General features: G+C 48.5%; 1 protein-coding gene across 10 annotated transcripts in view; it reads left to right on the forward strand.

The window, feature by feature from the left end:
- Cacna1b (calcium voltage-gated channel subunit alpha1 B) overlaps positions 1-27,598 on the forward strand; it is a 200,632-nt gene that overhangs the window by 141,726 nt on the left and 31,308 nt on the right. For 5 of the 10 annotated variants that reach the window (XM_045146223.1, XM_045146227.1, XM_045146231.1 and 2 more), the window contains exons 26-35: positions 907-1,067; positions 5,702-5,839; positions 6,403-6,604; positions 6,880-7,044; positions 7,598-7,708; positions 8,117-8,200; positions 20,368-20,373; positions 24,449-24,565; positions 25,136-25,201; positions 26,423-26,514. In XM_045146223.1, coding sequence (XP_045002158.1) covers positions 907-1,067; positions 5,702-5,839; positions 6,403-6,604; positions 6,880-7,044; positions 7,598-7,708; positions 8,117-8,200; positions 20,368-20,373; positions 24,449-24,565; positions 25,136-25,201; positions 26,423-26,514 — 1,142 coding nt within the window. The remainder of the gene's footprint in view (positions 1-906; positions 1,068-5,701; positions 5,840-6,402; positions 6,605-6,879; positions 7,045-7,597; positions 7,709-8,116; positions 8,201-20,367; positions 20,374-24,448; positions 24,566-25,135; positions 25,202-26,422; positions 26,515-27,598) is intronic. The other 5 variants (XM_045146210.1, XM_045146214.1, XM_045146236.1 and 2 more) reach the window with 1 other exon arrangement.

A 27,598-nucleotide genomic window follows, 5' to 3' on the forward strand; every position in this document is an offset into this window, starting at 1 on the left:
TATATCATTGATGCTGGTGGCCAGGCACTAGGAAGGGGCAAGGCAGGGGGTTGGCACATTCCCACTGCATGAACCTAGCTCCTCCTGGCACCTTCCTATGGCCTGGCACCAGTCTGCAAGGCTAATTCCCCTGGACATCCCGCTGCCTGGTCTGTCACTTCCAGCCCACTGGTCAAAGCCAGGATGGCTCCTCTTTTGAGAAAGAGACAGCTGTCAAGGCTGCTGGCAGTAACACCTTCTGTGGTCAGGCACCTGAGGGCCTTGTGCCTTACAGAGTCCTTGAACTGTCCTTGAAGTCTAGGCTTCAGTAGTCTGAGATTTTTATTTTATTTATTGATTTATTTTTATATTTATTTGTTTTTGGTTTTTCGAGGTAGGGTCTCACTCTGGCCCAGGCTGACCTGGAATTAACTATGTAGTCTCAGGATGGCCTCAAACTCAGGGCAATCTTCCTACCTCTGCCTCCCAAGTGCTGGGATTAAGGCATGTGCCACCACGCCAGGCTTTTATTTTATTTTATTTTTTATCTTTGTTTATTTATTAGAGACAGAGGGGTTGAGAGAGGGAAGGAGGGAGGGAGGAAGAGAGAGAGAGAGGATGGGCACATCAGGGCCTGTCGCCTCTGCAGACGAACTCCAGACGCATGCGCCACCATGTGCATCTGGCTTACGTGGGACCTGCAGAATTGAACCTGGGTCCTTAGGCTTCACAGGCATGCACCTTAGCCGCTAAACCATCTCTCCAGCCCAGTAGTCTGAGATTTTAGGTGTAGATGGCCTCCCCTGTACCCTCTCTCCTGGTTCTTTCCATATCCCCTTCTTGCCCCTGCCCCATCCGGTTCTGTCCACCCTCATGCCCCAGCCCCGGGGCCTTTCCCTCGTGGCTCAGTGCCCCTCGTCCCCACAGGCCGTGTTCGACTGTGTGGTGAACTCCCTGAAGAACGTCCTGAACATCCTGATCGTCTACATGCTGTTCATGTTCATATTTGCCGTCATCGCAGTGCAGCTCTTCAAAGGGAAGTTTTTTTACTGCACGGATGAGTCCAAGGAGCTGGAGAGGGACTGCAGGTAAACCGAGGCAGGGCGGGAATCACTGAGCCCCAGTATGCAGAGAAAAAACTCTGATGTTCATTCAGGATCAGGTGGGGGCGATTGCATGGCTCGGGAGTCTCCTGTGCTAAGTGTGGACACTTTGAGGCTGGGCAGCCTGCTTAAGGTGTGCTGGGGACACGCAGAAGAAAGAGGAGTGTGTCTCCCGTCCCCAGAGCCACACCAGGGATCCTTAGCATGTACTACACAGGGTCACTGACAAGCTGCGCTGTGAGGGACAATCTCTTCCTGCCTAAGGACACCCAAAGGAGCTCACCATAGCCACCAGGGTGTCTCCAGGGGCTCGCTCAGCCCTGTCTAGACATCTAGAAGACTGTACAGAGGGGCTGTCCTCAGGAAACCTCAGATCTGCTGGGCTTGGCCCTACTCTCAGAGTGGGCTTTTGGCTTTTGTGTTGTGTGAGGCATGAGCAAAAGTACATTCTCTGAAGATGAGTTACCAGTTGACTTAGGACCACTTTTACTGGACAATATCATCCTCCTTTTGCCGCAGTGGTAGTCCTTTTCTTTTTTTCTTTTCTTTTCTTTCTTTCTTTGTTGTTTCTTTTTATTTTAATATTTTTTATTTATTTATTTGAGAGCGACAGGCACAGAGAAAGACAGATAGAGGGAGAGAGAGAATGGGTGCGCCAGGGCTTCCAGCCTCTGCAAACGAACTCCAGACGCGTGCGCCCCCTTGTGCATCTGGCTAACGTGGGACCTGGGGAACCAAGCCTCGAACCAGGGTCCTTAGGCTTCACAGGCAAGCGCTTAACCGCTAAGCCATCTCTCCAGCCCTCTTTGTTGTTTCTAATATAGGGTCTCACTCTAGCTCAGGCTGAGCTGGAATTCACTATGTAGTCTCAGGGCGATCCTCCTTCCTACCTCTGCCTCCTGAGTGCTGGGATTAAAGGCGTGCACCACCACATACCATCCACTTTTGAAAGTGTATACCCAGGGTTTCTAGTGTACTCACAGCTCCATCCTCCATTAGCACAGCCTGTTCTGGACATTTCAAATGAGTGGGATCCTGCAATGTGCCGTCTTCTGTGGCTGGCGTCTCTAAGTCAGTGTGGTGTTGTCATGTTGTGTCAATGCCTCGTTCCCTTGCATGGTTGGATATCGGTTCTGTGATCGGCCACATTTTGCTCATTCAGTCTCTTATTGCTGAATATTTGGGTTGTTTCTACCTTCTGCCATTATAGATGGCGCTGCTGTGAACATTTTGGTACAGAGTTTTGGGGAGATGTCTGTTCTCATTTCTCTTGGATATCCATCCCGAAGCAGAGCTCCTGGACGATGTGATGACAGCTGTAACTGTTTGAAGTAATGCCTGGGATGCCAGACTTTATTCAAAGTGGCTTAGTCATATTGTATTCCTATCAGCAGTGTTCAAACGCTCTGATTTCTCCCTGTCCTCACTGACTTTTCTTTCCAGGGGCTTTGTGATTTGTTCTTATTTAGTTCCGTCATCCACCATAATGGAAATGAAGTGATGCTTCTGTGGGATTTTGACTTGCTTTTCGTGTGCTGCTTGGCCTTTTGTGTGACGTGTGGAGAAATGTCTATTCAGATATCTGAACCATTTTAATTTTTTTTAATTTTTAAATTTTTATTTATTTGAGAAAGAAAGAAAGAGGCAGAGAGAGGGAAAGAGAGAGAATGGGAGCGCCAGGGCTTCCAGCCACTGCAAACAAACTTCAGATCTGTGCATCTGGCGTACGTGTGTCCTGGGGAATCAAACTGGGGTCCTTTGGCTTTGCAGGCAAGTACCTTAACTGCTAAGCCATCTCTTCAGTCCCTGTTGGAGCCATTTTAAAATTAGGTTGTCTTTATAATATGGCTTGCAATGGTACTTTACATGTTCTATATACGAGTTCCCTTGGCTGATGGGTGATTAACAAGTAGACATTTCCTGCCCCCCTCACCTACACACACACATACACTTTTTTTTTTTTTTGAGACAGGATCTTGCTATTTAGTCCAGACTGACTTTGAATTCATTGTCCTCCTGTCTCAGCCTCCTGAAGACTGGAATTGGAGGCATGTGCCACCATGACCAGACATTTTGTTCTCGATGGTGTCCTTTGAGGTACAACAGTTTACTTGAGTGTTTTATTTATTTGTTTATTTTTTTATTTTATTTTATTTTTGCAGTCAGTGAATACAGGCAAGTTGGTACCATTGTTAGCCTCCTCCCTGTCCTCCCACCACCACCGGGACCCTCCTTGTTGGGGTATATGGGTCGTGCATTGTGGGGTTAGCCTTTAGTTTTGGGTAGGAGGAAATGTCTCTGTGTGTCATGACCCAACATGTGGCTCTGACATTCTTTCCACCCCCTCTTCCACAAATTTCCCTGAGCCATGTTGGGTTCATATTAGGTCTGCTTCCATGTTGAGATCTTGGGTGCCTCTGTGTCTGTGGATATCTGGTTTGGTAGGGGTGATTGTTCTCTGTGTCTATCTCCTTCACCCTTGTGCTGGTTCCCGGTTCACTAAGAAAACAGCATTCTTGCATGTTTCCCCTATTATTCTTAGTTTCAGCTGGGGCCCTTTTGAGGTATGATGGGGTGGTTCTGTCCTTAGGATCTGCATCAGTCTGAAAAAATGAAGCAGATTCTCCAGCAGAGAGTAAAGATAGCACCAAGTAGATGTGTTGACCATTGTTTTTTAGAGATAGTTTAGTGGAGAGTGGGTTCATTTTTGGATATGGTTCTGATTTGTTTCCCAGCTCCAGATATGGGTTCTGTTTCACTGAGCAGATCAGTTAGCCAAACTGAGAGCAGTTGGTTTCCCAGCATGGCTATGCGCCACTATTGCACTTGTATGACCATCATGTCAGGTTGTTAATCTTTTATTTTATTTATTTATTTATTTATTTGCTTGCAGAGAGAAAGAGAGAGGAGATAGAGAGAGAATGGGCGCACCAGGACCTCTAGCCACTGCAAACAAACTCCAGACGCATGCGCCCCCTTGTGCATCTGGCTTATGTGGGTCCTGGGGAATCGAATCTGGGTCCTTTGGCTTTGCAGGCAAGCGCCCTAACCACTCAGAATCCCTCCAGCCCCAGTTTGCTTGTTTTGTTGTGCACATGTGTAGTATGTGTGGTATGCGTAGGCATGCACATGTATGTGCTGATGTGGTGCCATGCGGGCTTGCCTGCTGTGGCCAGAGGAGAATTCAGGTTTCCCCTTCCATCACTCACCTGCCCATTCTTCCTTGTTGTGGAATCTCTTACTGATTCCAGAACTTGTCATTCAGGAGCCCCAACAACTCCATAGGACTGGGGTTACACATGAGTGTGACCACAGCCAGCTGTTTTTACATTTGAGTTTGAGTGGTCTCAGGCCCTCATGCTTAGGCAGGAAGCCTACTTAACCTTACTCAGCCATTTCTCTAGCCCAAGGTGAACAAGTTTTAAATTTTCAAAATTTACTTCTGTGTGAGCGCACACTAGGGTCTTTATATGGGTAGCTGGCGAATTGAATCCACACTGGCAGGCTTTGCACTTTTAACCTCTGAGAAATCTCCCCAGCCCACAAAAAGCACCACCCATGGGGGGAAAAAAACCTCATGTTTGCAAAAGTTTTAAATTTTAATAAAGTCCAATTTATCATTTTTCTTTTGCTGGTCATGGTTTTGTTAATGTATCTAAGAATTCACTCTTATTTATTTATTTATTTATTTATTTATTTGTGAGTGACAGAGAGAAAGAGGCAGATAGACAGAGAGAGAGAATGGGCATGACAGGGCCTCCAGCCACTGCAAACAAACTTCAGACGCGTGAGCCCCCTTGTGCATCTGGCTAACATGGGTCCTGGGGAATCAAGCCTCGAACCAGGGTCCTTAGGCTTCACAGGCAAGCGCTTAACTGCTAAGCCATCTCTCCAGCCCAAGAATCCACTCTTAAATAAGATTTGCTCTTTTGTGTTTTCTTCAAGAACTTCCTAAGTTAGGATCTACATTTATATATTTGATCCATTTAGGTTTTTTGTCTTTTTTTGTTTTTTTTTTAAGTTTTTTGCAGTAAGGTCTCACTCTAGTTCAGGCTGACCTGGAATTAACTGTGTAGTCTCAGGGTGGCCTTGAACTCATGGCAATCCTCCTACCTCTGCCTCCCGAGTGCTGGGATTAAAGGCGTGCACCACCACGCCAGGCCACATTGAGTATTTTTTTTTTTTTTAATTTTATTTGAGAGAGACAGACACAGAGAGAAAGACAGATAGAGGGAGAGAGAGAGAGTGGGCGCGCCAGGGCTTCCAGCCTCTGCAAACGAACTCCAGACGTGTGCGCCCCCTTGTGCATCTGGCTAACGTGGGACCTGGGGAACCGAGCCTCGAACCGGGGTCCTTAGGCATCACAGGCGAGCGCTTAACCGCTAAGCCATCTCTCCAGCCCACATTGAGTATTTTTAAATATAGAGTGAGATACACAGTAGTACTGCATCTAGAAGACCCGGAAATGCATTTATCTTAGCAGCATCATTGAAGAGAGCGCTCTTTTGACATGAAGGGCCTTGGTTCATTTTTCAAAACCACCTGACTGTAGAAGCATGACTTTATTTGGGCTGATTGGTTATCTCCAACCTCCTTCTTCCCCGTGTCTCTGTTCCCAGGGGTCAGTATTTGGATTATGAGAAGGACGAAGTGGAAGCTCAGCCAAGGCAGTGGAAGAAATACGATTTCCATTATGACAACGTGCTCTGGGCCCTGCTGACGCTGTTCACAGTGTCCACAGGAGAGGGGTGGCCCATGTGAGTGCCCGGCCAGTCCTTGTAGTCAGGCAGAAAAAGGGGAGGTGAAGGTAGGGCCTGCCAGGGTTGATCTACTTCCAACCCCATAATGGAGGTCAGGTGTGGTGGAAACCAGAGCCCTGTCCCTCTGCGGCAGAACTGAATTTTGCTACTGAGACACAGATCTGAGCCCCAACCCCGAGGTGCAGGTACGAGACCCATGCCTTGGGTACAGGAGTAAGCCCCAACCCTGAGGTGCAACTACAAGACCCATGCCTTGGGTACAGGAGTGAGCCCCAACCCTGAGGTGCAGGTATGAGACCCATGCCTTGGGTACAGGAATGAGCCCCAAACCTGAGGTGCAGCTACAAGACCCATGCCTTGGGTACAGGAGTGAGCCCCAACCCTGAGGTGCAGCTACAAGACCCATGCCTTGGGTACAGGAGTGAGCCCCAACCCTGAGGTGCAGGTACGAGACCCATGTCTTGGGTACAGGAGAAGCGCCATCCCTGAGGTGCAGACTTTTTTGTAAAGGCCTTATTTCCCTTGGAGGCTCTTCAGAAGCCTGCTCTCCCCTTGCCTAGGGTGTTGAAACACTCTGTGGATGCCACCTACGAGGAGCAGGGGCCGAGCCCTGGGTTCCGCATGGAGCTGTCCATCTTCTACGTGGTCTACTTCGTGGTCTTCCCCTTTTTCTTCGTCAACATCTTTGTGGCCTTGATCATTATCACTTTCCAGGAGCAGGGCGACAAGGTGATGTCTGAATGTAGCCTGGAGAAGAACGAGGTAGGTGGATGCTCTCTGGGATCCCGGGGTACGAGCATTGCGGGGCAGGACCACCAGGATCTCCTTCTACACATGAGCATGGCTCACGGCCGCCACAGACGGAGCCTCCTTTCTGTAGATAGAGACTGTTGGTCAGTTGGGCCAGTTTTGTGGGGGACAGGGATTGGTTGCCTTATCTGAGCTTCGTGAGGGGGCATGCTGAGAAAGTGCCAGCTGTAGCGGGCAGCACGGGGCTGGCCACCTTGAGTTCAGGGTGCTCTTGTCTCTCCCTGCAGAGAGCTTGCATTGACTTCGCCATCAGCGCCAAGCCCCTGACACGGTACATGCCCCAAAACAAGCAGTCGTTCCAGTACAAGACGTGGACATTTGTGGTTTCCCCACCCTTTGAGTACTTCATCATGGCCATGATCGCCCTCAACACAGTAGTGCTGATGATGAAGGTATGTAGCGCCCACTTTGTACCAACTGGGGTCAGGATCCCTTCATGAGGCCCGGTGGGAGGCTCTTCTCTCTTCTTTTTCAAAAAATATTTTTTATTTTTATTTACTTGTTTTGAGAGAAAAAGTGAGGCAGAGGAAGACAGACACAGAGAGAGAATGGGCACACCTCTAGCCACTTCAAATGAACTCCAGACACATGCGCCACTTTGTGCATCTGGCTTATGTGGGTCCTGGGGAGTTGAACCAAGGTCCTTTGGCTTTGCAGGCCAGTGCCTTCACCACTAAGCCATCTCTTCAGCCCTCTTCTTTCTTCTTGCTGGCACTTGTTGGAGCTAAGTGACTTCATGCCCTGACCAGCCCAGGGTTCCTATTCTCACAGACATGGGAACCTGTTCCCTCTTATCTGGGCTCAGACAATGAGAAGGTTCTGAAAGAGTTGGGTGTGGATGGATACGGATCTCTGTCTGCCCACTGTAGACAGGAAGTCATTGTGGTCCCAGGTGGGGTGATGGGACCAGTGTGTCCTTAGCCATCAGCGTTTGTTCCCTGGCAGTTCTACAATGCACCCTACGAGTATGAACTGATGCTGAAATGCCTGAACATTGTGTTCACATCCATGTTCTCCATGGAATGTGTGTTGAAGATCATCGCCTTTGGGGTGCTGGTACGTGCCTCAACTCCCTCTTTTTTTGCCTGGCTTCCTCTGTGTTGGGTGACCTTTGGGGGGCTCACAATTTGAAGTTAACAATTCCTGGAGCCCCCTGGGAAGCGCAAGTGACGACGTAGGAGTTTGGGGGTTGCTTTGGCAGTCTCAGCTGCTTGAGTCCTACTTGGCCCTGGTTTGGGAGGCATGCACGGCCGGAGCGCCCGTCCCTCCACTGGTGGATGTCAGTTCTGCGTTTTCCCAGGCTGGGAGTGTCTGCATGCTTGGTTGTGACATCTTCTGGCTGCTGGCCTTACATTGTGTGTCCATCTGCTTCTCTGTGGTCGTTGGCCACCACCCACAGCTCCTCTCTTAGTGGGACCTTCACCAGCCACCAGCACCAACTGCCTTTTTTTTCTCCCCCTCTAGAACTACTTCAGAGATGCCTGGAACGTCTTTGACTTTGTCACTGTATTGGGAAGTATTACTGATATTTTAGTAACAGAGATTGCGGTAAGTAGCATTTCCTGTCCCCCATCCAGGGTCCAAAGTGGCTTCCTTCTAGAGGTTTCTCCCCTTGAGTATGTCCTAGGTTCCTCCTGTATCTGCTTCCTTTTGGCCTCCAGGAGCCCCAAGAAAGATAAATGTTTCTCTCCAGGTGGAGCTGGGGGCGGAGGGTGGGAGGGTCTTGCGTCGGCAGATATTCTTCTTAGATCAGAAAGTGGTTCTCAGAGGTCTTCCAGGTCAGTGGCCTAAGAATGTCCTGGAGCTCCATGGTAATGGCTGGCCAAGAAAACATGAATCTACGTGTGTCTCATGTATGTATTTAAAGTCTGGGTGTTGAGAATACATAAACTAAATCCAGTGCGTTTGGGGTGTGTGTGTGTGTTATATAAAAGTCTCTATCTCTCAGTGTAGAGACATTCTATTAAATACATATGAATTATATTTGAAAAGTGGCCAGTGCTGGAAAACAAACTCATCTTCACAGATTTCTAAAAATTAGAATCATAATACAACATGTTTTGAGCATAACGCATTGAGTTGAAAACAGAAAAAAATCTCATATCTTAAAGGAGCAGCTGCTAAAATGAAGATTCACGTGCAAGTTACTGAGGAAGAAAAACCGGGGAGGGTCTGGGAAATGGCTGGGAATAGCAGGAGGACAAGAAATGCTGTATCTTGAGCCAAGTGCCAGGAGAGGATTTTGGTAATCCCCAAGGGACCTTTGAGATGAAGTAGGACCCCTTCAGAGATGTCCCTGCAGGGAAAAGGAGCTGCAGAATTCTTACTCTGAATTGCGTGGGACTGAGGGCTGAACCAGAGGTCAACCTACAGCCCCTAACAACTCCTGAGTACACATGAGCAGGCAAAGGGGCCCTGCCTGCTTCTGCCATTGGGCTGAGAGACACTCGTGCCATTCCTCAGTACTGTGCTGGTGCGCGGGCTCTTACTTGCCCATAGCTCACAGAAGATGCACTAGCACATTCCTGAGAGCTTGTTTGGAGGTTCCAGTAGGGGAGTGCAGCTGCTCATATACCCTTGACTAAAGACCGGCCCTCCTCTATTCGGGGAAGAGTCGTCCTCCTGCTTCAGGAGGGACACGGGGCGGTGAGGGAGGGAGGGGACACCCACCTAGCCAGCCAGATCAGCCAAATCAACCCTGGCCATCAGTGGGGTGACAGCTGTCACAGCCAGATCGCCCTCACGTCCCATTAGCACACATTCTTTAGACAGTGCTACCAGGTTCTCTGGGAGACAGACTGGACACTCCCTGAGTGTTCAGTCCAAGTTGAACTGGTGTCATCATGGTGGCCCTCCAGCCCTCCCCCCACCCTTCTAGAGCCCCAGACATGTGGCCAGCCTCTGCTGCTCTGGTTGCTAACCTGATGAGGCGATCCAGATTATTGCTCTGAATGGTCTGTGATTGCCATTCCCTTGTCTGTCTCTGGTCACTGTGATAGTGCAGTCATGGTTGAGACTGGCCATCGCATCTAGGCAGGCCCTGGCAGCCCAGATTCCCAGCTGGACTTCTCCTTTCCTCACTGTAGCAGCAGCTTTGCTCTTTACAACAGTCAATGTCAGAAACTCTTCCATATGTAGCATATTGGTTTTCTGGCACAAGGAATCCTATGCCTCCCTCCCCTACCATGTGGCAGCCATGGCTTCAGTGAAAGCTTCCCCTATTCCTTGCAATCAGAACCTGGAGATTCTTTGAACCCAAAGTTGTGGGAAAGGTGCGCACAGAATCCACATTGGGTCTCTGGAGAGCTGGCGCGAACGCCAGTGCTTTCTGCAGGGCCCGACTCACCTTGTGGTCCTGCATCTCAGCCCCATGAAGCACATGAAACCAGCCTTCAGTCTGTGCTCTGAACACTGTATCATGTTTTATCTGGGTGACGTAGTCACTGACCCAGTGGATCCTCTTGTGGCCACCATCTCCTGTGTGCCTTCTCTGCTTGCCTTGAACTGGTATTCCGTGGACTCTATTAGTCGGTCTGATACTAGTGTAGTCCAAGGTATGATCGAGGAAAGGAGACCCACTTCTGGGATACAGTGGATCCCAGTTGAGACAAATCATTGTCCTTTCCAGGTGAGGGATTCCAGTGTCACTGGTCGACAGACTTGTCCATAGCCTCGTACCAAGGGCTCGTGTTGCTCTCTGCTCATAGCCACCTGGGTGATCAGTATTATCTGTATTATGATCAGTATTATTGAGGCTTGCAGAGGGTCTTGGCCATCGTACTCACCCTATTCATGGGTCAGCTGTGTGTGCCAGTGGCTGGCCAGAGCTCTGCCTCATTACTGTCTCCTGCGTGGCATTCTAGTGAGTCTTCCACCAGTGTGTTGAGCAACCCATTCATGAACCAGGTCCGAGCTTTCCTAGTGGTGGTGAGCCTCCGTGAGGCAGTGGCAAGGGTGAGCCAATGTGTGTGGTGGGGCCACAGGTGCCCATCCCCGGCCTGCAGAAGGCAGCCACTACTGACCCATGCTGCTGGCGCCCTCCCGCCTGCTGGCCTCCCAGTGCTGTGGGGGCCAATCAGCTGGCCGCACTTGGATCTTATATAGTAGAGTCTTCCCTGCATGTTGTGCTCTCTGAGTCTTCTGAACCCATCCAGATTTATACAAGGTGTGTATGTGGGGGATCAGCAACCTTCATGCAGAGCCTGCCAGGAGTTACTGCCACCTCCCTTATCAACAGCAGAGGAGAATCTAGCCTGTGAGCCAACCCCAAGAGCCCCATCCTGAGAGGTGGCTCCCAAAGAACCACTTCTGATGCCAGATGTCTTAAGTCAGACCCTGTGATATAACTGTGACGTGAACCTCTGGGGAGCCATGGGATAGTTGAATTAGGCATGGAAAGAGGGTTAGTTCCATGAGACATAATTTTGGCTCATGTCTATAGGGTGTGCAAACTTCACTCAAGGCCGTCCCAAGCTCACACCTCCACCTGCTGAGAAGGTTCTGACAGCTGTGCAGTCCTTACATCTGGAGACTCCAGATGAGCAAAAGTATGCTGAGAACCAGGGTGGACAGAAGCAGTATGGAGAGCAGAAGGGAAATGCAGTGCCTTATACACATTGGAAGGAGGAAGCCTACCAATAAGTCATGGGTTGAAGAGGAAATAAAGAATTAGAAAATACATCCAGCCAGGAGTGGTGGCTCATGCCTATAATCCCAGCACTCAGGAGGCCGAGGTAGGAGGATCACTGTGATTTCAAGGCCCACATGGGCTGCAGAAAGAGTTCCAGGTAAGCCTGGGCTAGAGTGAAATCCTGCCTCAAAAAGGAAAAATGAATACATCAATTGAGAACTGATGCAGACACTACATGCTGAAACTCATGCATATAGCTAAAGCGGGACAGTTGGTCCTCTGTGGCCTTTACAGCCAACCAGCATAGTGAACCCACCCTGCCTCATAAATATTTGAAATCACATTGTGTCTGGACTGGCCATGTAAGGCTTTTCCCTTGTCGTTATCCTCTAAATAATGCAATCACACAACAGCTATTTATGTAGCTCTTTGGTTGCATTAGCACAAGTTATCCAAAGGTGCCAAGTACCCTGAGAGTAGTGCATAGTTTATCTGCTAGGGGCAGAAACCTCCTCAGATTCTAGGTGGTCGTGGAGCCCATCCCCCACAGTTACTGAGGGTCACTGTGTTTGGAAAGTCTAACACCTAAAATGGGTCTATTAGAAAAAGAGTAAAACTCAAAAATACTTAGTTGAGTATTTAAGTTTAAAAAGCAGCAGAATAAAATAGAAACAGGAACAGAATAAAACAGAAGAATGGAAACCAAGGAAGGAGAATGCCAGTACATGGTAGAGAGCTTTGGTCCTTTGAACACTTGAAAATTGACATGCCTGGCAAATACAGGAAGAATTGCTTTGATCTTTAATACATTCTTCCAGAGGGTAGGAAAGAATGAGCATTTCTAATTTTAGATGCCTCATATAACCACAACACAAGAATGTTAAGAAAGAATATGAGGCCAGGCATGGTGGCTCACGCCTTTAATCCCAAGACATGGGAGGCAGAGGAAGGAGGATCACCATGAGTTCAAGGCTGCCCTGAGACTACATAGTAAATTCCAGGTCAGTCTGGGCTACAGTGAGGCCCTACCTTGAAAAACCAAAAAAAAAAAAAAAAAAAGAAAGAAAGAAAAAAAGAAAGACTATGAGGGCTAGAGAGATGGCTTAGTGGTTAAGTCTCTTTCCTGTGCAGCCTAAGGACCTATGTTCAACTCTCCAGGTCCCACATAAGCCAGTGGCGCATGACAAAGCAAGCGTGTAAGGTCGCACATGTCCAATAGGTGGTGCATATCTGGAGTTCAGTTGCAGTGGCTGGAGGCCCTGGCATGCCAATTCTGTACTCCCTCCCCCCAAAAAAAAGAATATGAAAGGAAGCTAACAGTCCACACTTAGTCATTAATGACCGACGGAAAGTCCTAAATGAATTATAAGCACATAAAATCTGAAAGTGTGTAGAAAAAGCAATTTAAGTCACTTATTCCAGGAATACAAAGTCACACTTGGAAAATCTATTACTCTGATTTACACTATCAGATCAAAGGAAACTACTGATTTGCTTATCTGACAGTTGCAGAGAAAATGTCCAGTAAAGTTTAGATTTTATTCATGATAAAAGCACAAGCAGTTTAAGAATTATTTAATTGATAAGGAACATGAATTAGAGTGGGCTTGGTAGCACACGCCTTTAATCCCAGCACTCAGGAGGCAGAGGTCGGGGGAGCACCGTGAGTTTGAGGCCACCCTGAGACTACATAGTGAATTCCAGGTCAGCCTGGGTTAGAGTGAGACCTTACCTCAAAAAACAAACAGGGCTACAGAGATTGCTTAGTGATCAAGGCTCTTGCCTGCAAAGCCAAAGGACCCAGGTTCAATTCCCCAGGACCCATATAAGCCAGATGCACAAGGTGGTGCATGTGTCTGGAGTTCATTTGCAATGGCTAGATGCCCTGGCACACCCATTCTCTCCCTCTCTCTCCCTCTCTCTCTCCCTGCCTCTTTCTCCCTCTCTCAAGTACATAAAAATAAGATATTTAGAATATGTATATTTTTAAAAACCAAACAAATAAAAAAATTATCAATTAGACCTAGGCATGGTGATTCACATCTTTAAGTCCAGCACTTAGGAGGCTGAGGTGGGCTAGAGTGAGACCCTGCCTCAAATTGTGAAAAAAAAAAAAAAAAAGATTTTAAAAAGTCTCAATTAAAACTGGGGAGATGGCTCAGTGGCTATAGTAGAGCCATGCAAGTGTGAGGACCTGACTTGGCGTGCTCAGAACCCCTGTACAAGTGGACTCGGTAAGGCTGTGTGCAATCCCAGCATAGCTAAGTAAGGTGGGACATGAGGACAGAATACCCCAGAAGCTCATGGACCAGCTAACCCAGTAAACAGTGAACAAGAATCCCTCGCTCTAACGAAGGAAGGCGAGGACAGACACCTGAGGTTGTCCTTTGACATCTACATGTGCTCTGTGGCATATGCATGTCCTCACTCATGAACATGCACACACAATACACACACACATACCCAAAAATACCAATTAAAAATGGTGATGGGCTGAAGAGGTGGCTTAGCAGTTAAGGCACTTGCCTGCAAAGCCTAAGTATGCCTGTTCTAATCTCCAGGTCCCACGTAAGCCAGATGCACGGTGACGCAAGTGCGCAATGTTGCACATATGCACAAGGGGGTGCATGCATCTGGAGTTCATCTGCAGTGGCTAAAGGCTCGTGCTCATTCTCTCTCTCTCCCTCAAATAAATAAAAACAAATGTTGGCATTTAGAAAGAATTCCCTTCGTGGTATGAAAAGGACAAGGATCCTGTTACCACATCTTTCCAACTCTGGGCTTTCAGTGGGTCACATGTCAGGTTGTGAGGACAGGGACTTCTGTCTGTTTGGTTCATTGCTGTATTCTAGTAATTAGAATGGTGCCTAACACTTCATTGAATAAGACAAGAAAAACAGTAAAATAGATAAGGATTTAAAAATGAGTGGGCAAAGGGGAAAGCGGGGGGGGGGGTGGAAGGGAGGGTAGGACCATGGGATGTTTTTTATAATCATGGAAAATGTTAATGAAAATTGAGAAAAATAAAAAATAAAAATGAGTGGGGCCGGGCGTGGTGGCGCATGCCTTAATCCCAGCACTCGGGAGGCAGAGGTAGGAGGATCGCCGTGAGTTTGAGGCCACCCTGAGAATACAGAGTGAATTCCAGGTCAGCATGGACTACAGTGGAACCCTACCTTGAAAAAAATAACTAAATAGAATAAATAATAAAAATTTTTTAAAAAGAGTGGGGAGCTGGGCGTGGTTGTGCACGCCTTTAATCCCAGCACTCAGGAGGCAGAAGTAGGAGGATTGCCATGAGTTCAAGGCCACCCTGAGACTCCATAGTGAATTCCAGATCAGCCTGGGCTAGAGTGAGACCCTACCTCAAAAAAACCAAAAATAAATAAATAAAAATGAGTGGAAAAAACTGTCAATATGCACAGATCATCTCATCTACAGATGAGACCTAGAATAAGCTAATACTAATTAAGAGTTCTTAGTAAGGCTAAATATAAGATTACTAGATTTCATTACAATATCAGTCATCCTGACAATAAATGTCACAAGATAGGAGTGCAAGATCTTTATACAGGGGCTGGAGAGCTTTCTCAGTGGTTAAGGCGCACTTGCCTAAAAAGCGTAATGCCCTGGATTCAATTCCGTAATACCCATGTACAGATGCACAAGGTGACACATGCATTTGGAGTTTGTTTGCAGTAGCTGGGGGCCCTGGTATGCCCATTCTGTCTGTCTCTCTTCTCTATATCTCTCTTTCTCTGATTGCAAATAGATAAATAAATAGGCACTTGCTTGCAAAGCCTGCTGGCCAGGGTTCAAGTCCCCAGCCACCCAAATAAAGTCAGATGCAAAAAGTGGCACATGTATCTGGTCTTCATTGGTAGTAGCAAGATACTATGGTGTGCCTACACATGCATGCATGCAAAAATTAAAAAATAAGAGAAAGTTACTAAGCTTTATTGAAAGATAATAGAAGAGACATACATATCATGTTAATTAATTGGTATCAGTCTCATAGAATTGTTGATTTCTCCCAAATTGATGAGCAAATCCAGTCCAATCCCAATAAAAATGCCAGTGTTGCTGGGTATGGTAGCACACATCCTTAATCCCAGCACTAGGGAGGCAGAGGTAGGAGGATCGCTGTGAGTTTGAGGACAGCCTGAGACTACAGAGTGAATTCCAGGTCAGCCTGGGCTCAAGAGAGACGCTACTTTGATGAGATAAAAGAAAAAAAAAAGTGCTGGTGGTGTTCACTTGCCTCCACGTTTTACAAGCTGGTTTTGAAATGTGTGCCAGAGTGAAGACCCTGAAGGATGGAGCTGTTGAAGAAGGTGGGCAGGTGTGGTTGTGTGGTCAGGAGGGTCTGTCCTGGACAGTGATGAGAATTCTTACAAAGCTAGAGTAACTAAAGACCATGTGGATTGCTTCAGGGATTGTGAAGCAAGCAATGGACAGAATTGGGGCACCTTGAACCAGCACCCTCTTGTACAGAAATATACAATAAGATAGAGCTGACTGCACTGTATGGGGAAGGGCTTGACACCTGTGAGGGAATTTGTTAATCAGTGGTTAATATGGGGAAGGCTAGAAATTGATGTCAGGTTACACCATACACATGCGTGCATGTGCGCACGTACACACACACACACACACACACACACACACACACACACACACCCCAATTTCAGATGGGCCAACAACTAAAACACAAAAGCAGAACTTTAAAACTCACAGAAGTAGAAGACTATGTCTTAAGGCCTTGGGCAGGACTGATTTGTTCAACAAACATAGAAAGCAGCAGTCATGACTGGAGGAAAGTCCATCAAGTATTCATCTTGTTCTGTGAGGCATAGTGGGGGGAGTGGACATGAGTACTGTGAGAAGACCATGATGTAGCATTGCATCAGAACGCAGCTCGGGCTTCGGTTTTGAGTCAGGTACAGATTGGAAGGGCTAGTGAAAGGAGATGATGTGATCTGACCAAGACAGTCCCCTGGCTCCTCTCTTGGGAACAAGCAGCTGAAGCGGAAAGGAGCTGTGTCCATTGCAGTCTCCCAGAAACAGCCTGACACAAGAGCTAGGTGCCTTTGGGAGTTGATCCTGGGAATGTTGGCAGGTGAGTGGTAATGTGAAAGAAGGTGGAGTGGCTGCCAACAAAAGGCCTGTTACCCAAGTTACCACTGTGGGCCACTGGCACTCCTGCGCCAGGGAGCTCAGAGGGTATGGGACGTGCCTGTCATTCCACCGAGTGATGGGGAAGTCGTTACCAACTGTAAGTCATTAGCTGAAGGTGTCTGGACAGAGAAAGCCCTCGGGAATGAAGTGACTGTAACAGGGATGTCAGTCCTGAGGTGCTGGGGCCGTGTCTTCTACCAAACATTCCTGTGGGATCCTGGCTAGAGTTTGAAGGTTAGAGTAGTAGACGGACTAGATGTGGATGTGAAACATGAGGCAAGGAGGACCTGTGCAGCAGGCAGCTGCAGGTTCCAGACCAGGAACAGTTCTGGAGGAAGGGACTTATTGACGCTTACAGATCCAGGGGAAGTTCCATAATGGCAGAAGAAGCTGGCCTGCCTCCACAGGCCCAAGCAGAGAGAGAGAAGCTACAAGCTCAAAAGCCACACAGCACAGCACACTTCAGGAACCCCAGCTAGGCACACTTTGCATATCTTTAGATTGAAATCTCACACCCACCACCCCACCTTAAGATCCATCCAGTGACACCGCCTCCAGCCAGGTGGCTGCAGATGCAAACTACAAAGTAATAAAACACTGAATATATTGGGGGCCATCTATTCAAACTACCGCAACCTGAAAGTTTGTGGCCCAAGCATTTGCAAAAATAAGTTGCCATGAATGGAAATGGGAAGGGCTGTGGTTGATATTAGAATTTCAGGAACATGAGGTTTGAGTCTCCTGGTACAGTTCCCAGAGGAGCTGTCTAGTAGGTCATTGGACAGATGGACCTGGAGTCTGGAAAAGAAATCCAGGCCAATGGCATGAAATTCGGAATAGTGAGCATATAAAATGAGAACGACTGAGCCCTGGAAAATTCCAACCTGTAGTGACCAGAGAGACAAACTGAAGCCAGTAGAATAGGATATAGAATAGGGACATGGAGGGTTCCAAACAGCAAGACCTTGCTGTGAGCCAGTAAGAACTGAACAGGGCTGGAGAGATGGCTTAGCAGTCAAGGCACTTGCCTGTGAAGCCTAAGGACCCAGGTTCAATTCCCTAGAACCCACATAAGCCAGATGCACAAGGTGATGCATGTGTCTGGAGTTTGTTTGCAGTGGCTGTAGGCCCTGGCATGCCCATTCTCTTTCTCTCTATTTGCCCCCTTCCCTCTCTCAAGAAATTATTAAAGAACTGAACAACAAAGTGGGAAAATGGATAGATGATAGCTTTGGGCCTTAGAAAGCATAGATGGCCAATTAACATAGGAAAAGGTGCTCAGCATAATTTGTAATCAAATAAGTACAAATCAATGTGACATTGAGATGCCATTTTATACCAACTGGTCTGTCAGACAATGAAAATTCTATTGGCAAGTATTGCCAAGGACGGTCAAGACATGGGTTACACATATGGGAGAGAGTGTCAGCTGGTATAGCCACTCTGGAAGTTTGCAGTGCCTAGAAAGTTGATGATATGCAATAAAAATTTAAAAAAAAAAAGGGCTGGAGAGATGGCTTAGCGGTTAAGCGTTTGCCTGTGAAGCCTAAGGACCCCGGTTCGAGGCTCGGTTCCCCAGGTCCCATGTTAGCCAGATGCACAAGGGGGCGCACATGTCTGGAGTTCGTTTGCAGAGGCTGGAAGCCCTGGCGCGCCCATTCTCTCTCTCTCCCTCTATCTGTCTTTCTCTCTGTGTCTGTCGCTCTCAAATAAATAAATAAAAAATAAAAAAATAAAAATAAAAAAATACAGTGAAAAAAGCCAGGTATGGTGGCACATGCCTTTAATCCCAGCACTCGGGAGGCAGAGGTAGGAGGATTGCCATGAGTTTGAGGCCATCCTGAGAATACACAGTGAATTCCAGGTCAGCCTGAGCTAGAGTAAGACCCTGCCTTGAAAAACAAAACAAAACACCTAAAAAAAAAAAAAAAGTACAGTGAAAAACTGGTTGTGGTGGTACACGCCTTTAATCCCAGCACTCAAAGGCAGAGATAGAAAGATTGCCATGAGTTCGTGGCCACCCTGAGACTCCATAGTGAATTCCAGGTCAGCCTGGGCTAGAGTGAGAGCCTACCTCAAAAAAAAAAAAAAAAAAAAAAAAAAAAGTGAAACCGTGTGGTTACTTAAGTGACACCCACGTCAGTACAGATGCTCCTTTGATCAGTGCTCACTGTCAGACCCAGGCTTGCACAAGTCAAAATCTGCACAAGCTACCATTGCCAAGATCAAGAACAGACAAGTGGGGGCTGGTGATGGCTCAATGGTTAAGTTAAGGTGCTTGCCTGCAAAGCCTAATTACTCAGGTTCAATTCCCCAGTACCCACATGAAGCCAGATGCACAAATTGGTGCATCCATCAGGAGTTTATTTGCAGTGGCTAGAGACCATGGCATGCCCATTCTCCCCCTCTTTCTCCCTTTCTCTCTCTCTCATTGAAAATAAATAATTTTTAAAAGGACAAGTACATCTTAAGTGATTATGGCAAAACTGTAAAGACAAGCAATTCATGATAAGAGTTCAGGATGGCTGTTGTGTACAGCTATTCACGAGGGAAAGAGAACTCAGAAGTGATGACAATGCCCACATCACAGGTCTTAAGCTGGTGGTGAATATGTGGATGCTTGTTGTATTTTTCTATCATAATTGTGATATGTTTCATGGTTTCACAATGCTAATAATGTAATTGTTCCAAGCAGAAACACTGAAACCTGCCGTTTAAACAAAACGGACAAGGGTTTCTCTGTTACAAGTCTTTTCCTGGTATTGTGACATCTCTAAGGCGGCTGTCTTATCAGTGCATCTCACCCAGAAATAGGAGTAACAATGTGGTTTCCCAGGAGCAGGCTGGCTGCTCTTCTGACAGCATTTATTCACCCAGATCCAACATCAGGCCCCCAGTTGTAAGGACAGCTTTGGGGGATTTTTGCATGTGTGTATCTCCTTGCAAAAGAGGGGGCCCTGACTGCTGAGAAGACACAAGGAGAGGGGGCTCAGGCAGGGGCCAGGCCCTGGCTGACGTCAGAGGTGTGCAGAGCCATGTTCCAGACAGAGGCCTGTGGCACCACAGCAGGAAGAACCAGGCATTCGGTGCCTCTGTTACTATATTGTCACCAGGGCATCTCGTGGTGGCATCAGGCCTGACCTGAAGCACCTCAGGTCTTGGTACCCAGCGGGGCTGGTGGGAGGCTGAGACACTCACTGCCTACTCTGAGAGAAAAATATATAAATAAATAACTCTTTGGCTACTTGCGGTTGGAGCTCAGGTCATGAGTCCTGCTCCACCTGGAGGAGAAAAGATGAAAGGCAAGCCATCGTGTGGACTGACGGTGTCTCGTTTGTTTTCCATTTGGAGCACTTCATACATTCACTTTGCCAATGCACTTTTTTTTCTTGGGCAAAAAAATTGGAGTGTCAGTTCCCATCCTTTACTTAAAAATCGAAATAGATTTAGCAAGGGTCCCCAGAAAGAGGGCTCTAAGCATGCATGAAACTGACATTGATTTCTTTGCCTGGAAATAAAAAAAAATAATAAGTAAGTGTTTGTGCGTCATCCTTGGATTTGCATTACAAACACGAATGCAAATGAATGCCACCGTCTGCATAACCTGCAGATCTCAAAAAGATGCTTTGAACGGATGCATTGTTAGAAAAGTATGCGGTTTAACAGAATCCTACATTTTCTAGTTAAGTATTCAGAGTTTTTTTTGCTTGTGGTGATGACTCATTTTTCTCTTTTGTTTTCTGTTTTTTGTTCTTGATTTACCTAAATCTACCTGCTGACTCACGCCATCCAACCAACATACAATGCGAAAACCCATGTCTCCGTCTGTATGTTGTGCACCTGCTGCTCAAACCACCCCAATTGTAAATAATACGCAAATGCCCATCCATGAAAACATCACATATAGGAAACGGTTGGTTTCATAACTTTAAACGGTTCTTCCGCCTCTTTGCTCTGCCTGTTCGGCTCCTCTTTTCCGTTTCCGGGCTCCTGCCCGCCACCCTCCTAGGCATAATCCTGCCGCACTTCCTCGCCTCTGGCTTCCTGTGCGCTCTCTCCAGCTCCCGGGCTCCAGCAGGGGCTTGCTCCTGAGGGCCGCCCGGAAGCTGTTTGAATCTGGGACCTGACCAAGGAGAGGAGGGTGGGTGTTTCTGGGATTGCGTGGTGGGCCAGTGCCCAGGGGGTCAGAGCTCCGCTGAGATTGATCTCCAGTTGGGAGGTGTTACAGGATAAGTGTGGTCCGCTTCCCTGTGGCTCCGTGGTTTCTGTTGCACATTCATCTCCCCTGTGCTGTGCCCTGTCATGCCAACACACAGAGAGGACTCAGCTTGTCCAGGTGACCTCCCAAGAAAGACCTCGGATGCATCCGTCCCTTCCTGGACCAGCTTTCCTTAGGGCATCAATCCTGAGGCACCAGGCTTAGGGGAGGGTTTGGAGGCTGGGACTCCGTGATTGAGGAGGGGTTATGCAGGGCCTGAGTTGAAGGAAGGGGCTGGGTCTTGGTGCGCTGAGGACAGGGCTTCCCACCCATGCCCATCTGCAGATCGCTGATCTGTGTGCGTGGACTGGCCACGTTCCTGTGTGCTGCTCTAAGTACCACAAGGCCTCTTCCACATCCTCGGGAATTTTCAGGGAAGAGGAAAGGGTGTTTGGTAGCCACTTAGCTTCACCTGGGCTGTGGAGATCCATCTAAAGGAGCAGATACTTGAGGTTCCTGTTACAGAGGTTGAATGCCATGCGGGCATTGCAGTTGCTGCTGAAAGCTAAGAGTTTTGTGAAGACACAACTTGGCCCTGCAGAAATGTTTGAGCTTTTGCTCATGTTGACCTCCAGCCAGCCCAAGCAGCTGTTACCTCATCGCCCTGTACTCTTCCTCACAGCTCACTTGACCACCTGATGTGTAATGTATTTGTATGTGAACATTTTCTCCGCCCCCCACACGTACCTTTTTTTTAAAAATTATTTATTTATTTATTTGAGAGCGACAGACACAGAGAGAAAGACAGATAGAGGGAGAGAGAGAGAATGGGCGCGCCAGGGCTTCCAGCCTCTGCAAACGAACTCCAGACGTGTGCGCCCCCTTGTGCATCTGGCTAACGTGGGACCTGGGGAACCGAGCCTCAAACCGGGGTCCTTAGGCTTCACAGGCAAGCGCTTAACCACTAAGCCATCTCTCCAGCTCCACACATACCTTTTAAAATATTTTTTAAATTTCCCTTTTTATTTTAGAGAGAGGGGAGAGAGAGAGAATTGGCCCACCAGGGCCTCAGGCACGGAAGTCAACTCCAGAAGCTTGCGCCACCTAGTGGCCATGTGTGACCTTGCGCTTGCCTCACCTTTTTGCACTTGGCTAACATGAGATCTGGAGAGTAGAACATAGGTCCTTAGGCTTTGCAGGCAAGCACCTTAACCACTGAGCCATCTCTCCAGTACCCTCCCCCCTTTTATTTTTTTAATCTTAGCAGTCCCCAGCAGAATGAAAGCACGGGCATAGTTGGTTTAGAACGGCAGGACTTTGTCCCCTAGTATGGTGCAGGGCCAACAGGTGTCCATAGGCCTGGGCTGAATGTGCAGGTGACATTCAGGAACAAGCACTCCTGTGGGGCTTGGAGGCTGGGCCTCAAGACATGGTCTGGATCAGTTGGTCTCCCTTGCAAGGGCGTGTCTCACAACAGTCAGTGTGCTTGCAAATCCCTGTGTCAATTATTCCCTGCCACCTAGGTGTGGGGAGATGTGGATGTGGGTAAGGAGACCGAGGCTAAAGGGTCAGGGACTAGTGTCCCTCCAAGGTCAGTCATCCACACACTGAGGTGTCTGGGACTCAGTGAGGTAGAAACAGGACAGCCCCAGGCCTTGAAGTCAGTGGAGCTGCTTCCTGTGCAACAGAAACCACGGGCCCAAAAAGGGCAGGGCAGGCGTGTCCGCCTCCAGTTGGCAGGCCGAGCCAGAGGTGACAGTGCAGCCCTATGCTTGCGGTCTTCTGCCATCCTGCATGTGATTGGTGTGGTGGTACCCAGCCCATCCTCTATGCTTTGGGGCATCCGTAGCAGCTGTCACCATCTATCCTCACGGTGTTCTAGGGCTGCCTGTCTGTTACCATCCCCACCCACTCCTGAGATCCCTGAGGGGCAGGGGGAGGGAGCCCGAGAGGAAGGACGGGGACTTGTCTCAACAAAAGCAGATAGCCAGAACTGAGTCTTACATTTGTGGCTCAGGCCATCCGGATGCACTGCTCTTTACCATGCCTCCTTTCCTGCCCTGTTGTCTCCTATCCAGTCTTTCTTCCAGAGGCTTCATTTTCCCCACCTCTTCAGAAAGTCTTCCCTGGGGCAGATACCCGAGTGCTACCTGCACTGAGACCCCTTGAGACCCACCTGAGCAGGTAGTTTCGAAGTGGAATCCCTGACAGGCACTGACCTCTCTGCTCCGTCATCTTGTACAGGGGTCTCCCGTCGTTGGATACAGTGCCCACCTCACTCACAACTGTCTAGTCTGGTGGGGTGCTCAAGGCCCAGAGTAGACAGACAGTGGCAGGTTCTCCATCATTGTCTACCCCTGAGATTCTCTTTTCTCAGCTCAAGCAGGTTAGGGATCCACAGGTAGAGACCTTTGCCCCTTTCTAGGGTTATACTCTTGAGACTCCTATCTGGCCCCTTGCTGGTTTGGACACAATGGCCCCTTTGCACCCACAGACCCTTGTGGATATTGCTTGAGACCAGTCCCGCCTGCAGGGCTCCAGCATCTTGTCTGAGAGCTCAGTCCACTCTCAGGGTAGCCATAAACCTCCTACCTGCCGAGTCGTCCAGAAGGTCCGCCTTGGGGGAACCACAGAAACAGGTTCCTGAGCGTGGTGGCAGCAGACAGGGCAAAGGCATTCTTTAAGTACGGGTTGGACCATTGCACTTGCAAGTAAACATGAACCCCATCCTTCTACTGCCTGTCTACCCAGCCAAGACAGGCAGCCCTGGAGCGTTGGCTCAGGCTTACACCGCCTCTGCGTGTGCATGCGCTGTCTCGCTCTGCTGTCTCATTCAACATCTGTGTTCTCTTTTCTCTTTATTTAATAATTTGAATCTTGACAATATACCTTTGTCTGAGCCTAAGCTGCGTGCACATTCAAAAATGCTAAATGGCCAAAAAGCTGCTCTCAGGTGGTGCGCGGGCACCTGGCGTCTAAGTAGGTAGAAAGCACCTGGCTCTACAGGCACTCTCACCTATGCAGGGACAGCTGCCCAGATCCAGAACCCTGCAAAGGCTTGTCGATAATGCAGGGTACCCAGGGGAGGGGCCAGAGGAAGCCTCTCCCAGGTAACCTATAGACTCTGGGGTTTGTTGGTTTATCTTTGTGTCTGGTCTTGCTTCCTTGTCATCATGGGTTCTCTAGAGCAAAGGCCTGTACAGTGCGGGTGGCACAGGTGTCTTCTGTGACAAGAGCAGCAAAGTGACTGTACCACACCCCCCCCCCATGTCGATGTCTGCCAATACCTGGAATCAGAGAAGGCAGGCATGGGCTTCGCTGTGACAGCCCAGAAGGGAAGATGGTCATCTAACCCAAGTGGGGGTGGGAGTGTTCCTTCAAGTGCTCTCTTGGAGAGCAGTCATGCCCAGCACCTGGACAGCTTGCCTGTGTTCTGTGAGCAATTGCCAAGGTTAGAGGCTCACAGGTGATCTCCTGCAAGCCTTACCTGGCAGAAGAGAGCAGCTTCAGTGAGTTTTTTTCTTTGTCCCTCGTCACTGGCGAGTGACCCTACTGTAGAGGGAGTTTTTCTCTGATGTGTTGCATGAGTGACTTGCAGTGACCAGCTTTTCTTTTTGAAAGGTTTTCTTGAGGCTGATGGCTGCTTAGACTGAAGCAGTAACTTTTTAATTTCTTTTAACTACGTTTCTTTGGGGTCACTGGGACCTGGCAGAAATGGGGGGGGTGGAAGTAGCTTGTCTCCACGTTTGAAGGGAGATTCCAAAGGTCAGGGGACCCCTGTTCTTCGCAGAATAACTTCATCAACCTGAGCTTCCTCCGCCTCTTCCGAGCTGCGCGGCTCATCAAGCTGCTCCGCCAGGGCTACACCATCCGCATCCTGCTGTGGACCTTCGTCCAGTCCTTCAAGGTGAACCAGGACACCCACCAGGGGCGGGGCAGGGTGGGGGTGGGGGAGGACAGACAGCTCCTTTCAGGCATTTTTGGTCTTTCTTCCTTTGCCAAGCTTCCCTTGCCCCTACCCAGAGCAGTCCCTCTGGAAGGTCAAGTAGGGGCAGGTCAGTTGCCATCTGTTATCCTGTTATAGTTTATAAAGACATTTCAAGCGACCTCTAGGTTTCTTGCGAATAGCCATTTAAAACTCCGAGGTAGAGCCAGGTGTGGTGGCGCACGCCTTTAATCCCAGCACTCGGGAGGCAGAGGTAGGTGGATTGCCGTGAGTTCGAGGCCACCCTGAGACTCCATAGTGGATTCCAGGTCAGCCTGGGCTAGAGTGAGACCCTACCTCAAAAAACAAAAACAAAACAAACAAACAAAAAAAAACCCTCCAAGGTAGGCTTTATGAACCCAAAGCACAGATGAAGAGACAAGCCAGTCACTACAGGAAGGGCTCAGTGTCAGTGGGGTGGCACCTGGGCCAGGCTGGGGTCTGTGTGGTCTCAGGGAAGCCCCGGAGTTGATATCTCCCATGTGTCTCCAGGCGCTGCCCTACGTGTGCCTCCTCATCGCCATGCTATTCTTCATCTATGCCATCATCGGCATGCAGGTGGGTGCCACCTGCCAGACTGGGTCAGACACGGGGCTCCTGTGGCTGGGTCAGAGGGCCATGGGTCATGGTCATTACATGACAGCAGTGATAAGCTGGCAGTGATCATTTACTGTGAGCCAGACACTGGTGTATGCTCTGAGCAAACCTAACCGTCAGGAGCACTGCTTTCCAGAGAAAGAAGCCGGAGCACCACAGAGCTCCCAAGACCTTGCACATCCCCATTTCTCTCAGTAGCCATACTGCAGAGTTCTGGAGAGCTCAGTGGTCTTCAGGTCCAGCAGAACTAGGGTGTCAAACCATAAGGTGTTGAGATGATGTCCGTGGGGTGCCAAGTGACCTGATGGCCATTGTGTTGTCCTGAAGCCAGTCTGAAGGGCAGCCTCCGCCCTTTACATGGTCCTGATGAAATGCTCTGAGATTTCATGCAGGATCCCACTAGATCACTGCACTTGACAATAACTTAGATTGGCTTTATTTTGTCAAGGAGCACTTTGCTAGCTACTTGGGGGAAAAGAAACATTCAAAAGATGTAAACCTTGGCCACTTCTCACAGTGGGGATGGGAAATAGATTGAGGATTAATTTGGAATGGAAGGTATCAACGTCTTAAAGTTTAGTTGAGCTCTAACTCTTGCTTCAGACGAAAAGTTTCCTCAAGTTAAAATGTATGTTTCCCTGCTCTTGTCTGTGGTTCAAGAGCGTGTTTGTGGCTGATCTTTTTGGCATAGACTTTCGCTTGTGTCCGTGTGGAAGTGTGATGACCACAGAATCCACTAGAGTCTTGTGGAAGTGTGATGACCACAGACTTTTCTTTAGAGTGGGGGTTTCAGGCTCTGCATGATTCTTGGTCATCTGCATTTCAGCTTGCACAGAAGTTTCAAAAGAGCATTTCCTGTGATCTGTAAGACTGGTTACCAAAATCCAAATAGCTTTGAAAGTGTCGATAAAAGAGTGACCCGAAAGGCTTCCTTCTTACACCCAGCAGAGCCCCCACCCTCATTTGTCCCAGTGGCTCGGGCTTGTGTCCCTGGGCTGCCTTAGAGCTACAGCTGTGGGACGTAGGTGTGTTCCACTTAGAGGCTGTCTCTGCAGGGAATCGTACCACTGCAGGCAACCCCTACCCATCGCGGGGCCCCATGTTGCATGCACACTCTCTCTTGCCTGTTCTACTGACCACGGCTCCTGAGATCCTACACACTGCTTTTGTTCTTCATTTCAGGTTTTTGGAAACATTGCTCTGGATGATGACACCAGCATCAACCGACACAACAACTTTCGGACGTTCCTGCAAGCCCTGATGCTGTTGTTCAGGTGTGTGTGTGTCAGCCCAGGCCGACACCCACTCCTCACTCAGGATACAGGAGAGTGGACGCCTCCACGCTCACATGGGGACCACTCCCTTCTACTCCCACATCACGCTGTTTGTACTCAGCGGGCCTTGCCAGTTCTTCCCTTCTCTGCTGATCCTTCCCAAAGGGCTCTTTAAAAACTATTTGTTTTTGGCCAGGCATGCTTTTAATTCCAGCTCTCAGGAGGCAGAGGTAGAAGGATCACTGTGAATTTGAGGCCAGCCTGAGACTATATAGTGAATTCCAGGTCAGCCTAGGCTATAGCAAGACCCTACTTCAAAAAAAAAAGAAAAAGAAAAAAAACTATGAGGCTAGAGAGATGGCTTAGAAGTTGAGGCACTTGCCTGCGAAACCTAAGGACCCATGTTTGACTCTCCAGATCCCACGCAAGTCAGATGCACAAAGGTGAGGTGCAAGGTCACATGTGCCCACTAGGTGGCACAACCATCTAGAGTTCGATTGCAGTGGCTGAGGAAATTCTCTCTCTTTAAAAAAAAAAAAAAATAATAATAATAATAATGGTACAGGAGAGAAAGTGGGCCAGACATTGTGATGCATGCCTGTAATCCCAGCATTCAGGAGGCAGAGGTAGGAGGATAGCTCTGAGTTTGAGGCCACCCTAAGGCTACATAGTGAGTTCCAGGTCAGCCTGGCTAAAGTGAGACCTTATCTTGAAAAGCCAAAGAGAGAGAGAGAATATGGGTGCCCCAGGAGCTCCTGCTGCTACAAACAAACTCCGTGCACCACTTTGTGCATCTGGCTTTACCTGGGTCCTGGGGAATGGAAACCGGGCCATGAGGCTTTGCAAGGAAGCTCCTTTAACTATGGAGCCATCTTTCTAGCCCTCTAAAGAGCTCTTGATGTCTGTCTTGATCTCTGCAGAGACTAAAATAAAAGCCCCAGAAAGAGGGAACCTGGGGTCCGTGGGCCAAGGTGGCCTCTACCGCAATGTGTTTATTCCCTGGTGGCAGCCAAATGGTGTCTAGGGAGGCTGTGGTCGGGGAGGGCAGGATATACCTGCCAGAGTTCCTCTTGACATACCAGCT

The sequence above is a fragment of the Jaculus jaculus genome, chromosome 1 (assembly GCF_020740685.1).
Source record: "Jaculus jaculus isolate mJacJac1 chromosome 1, mJacJac1.mat.Y.cur, whole genome shotgun sequence".
Taxonomy (NCBI): Eukaryota; Metazoa; Chordata; class Mammalia; order Rodentia; family Dipodidae; genus Jaculus; species Jaculus jaculus.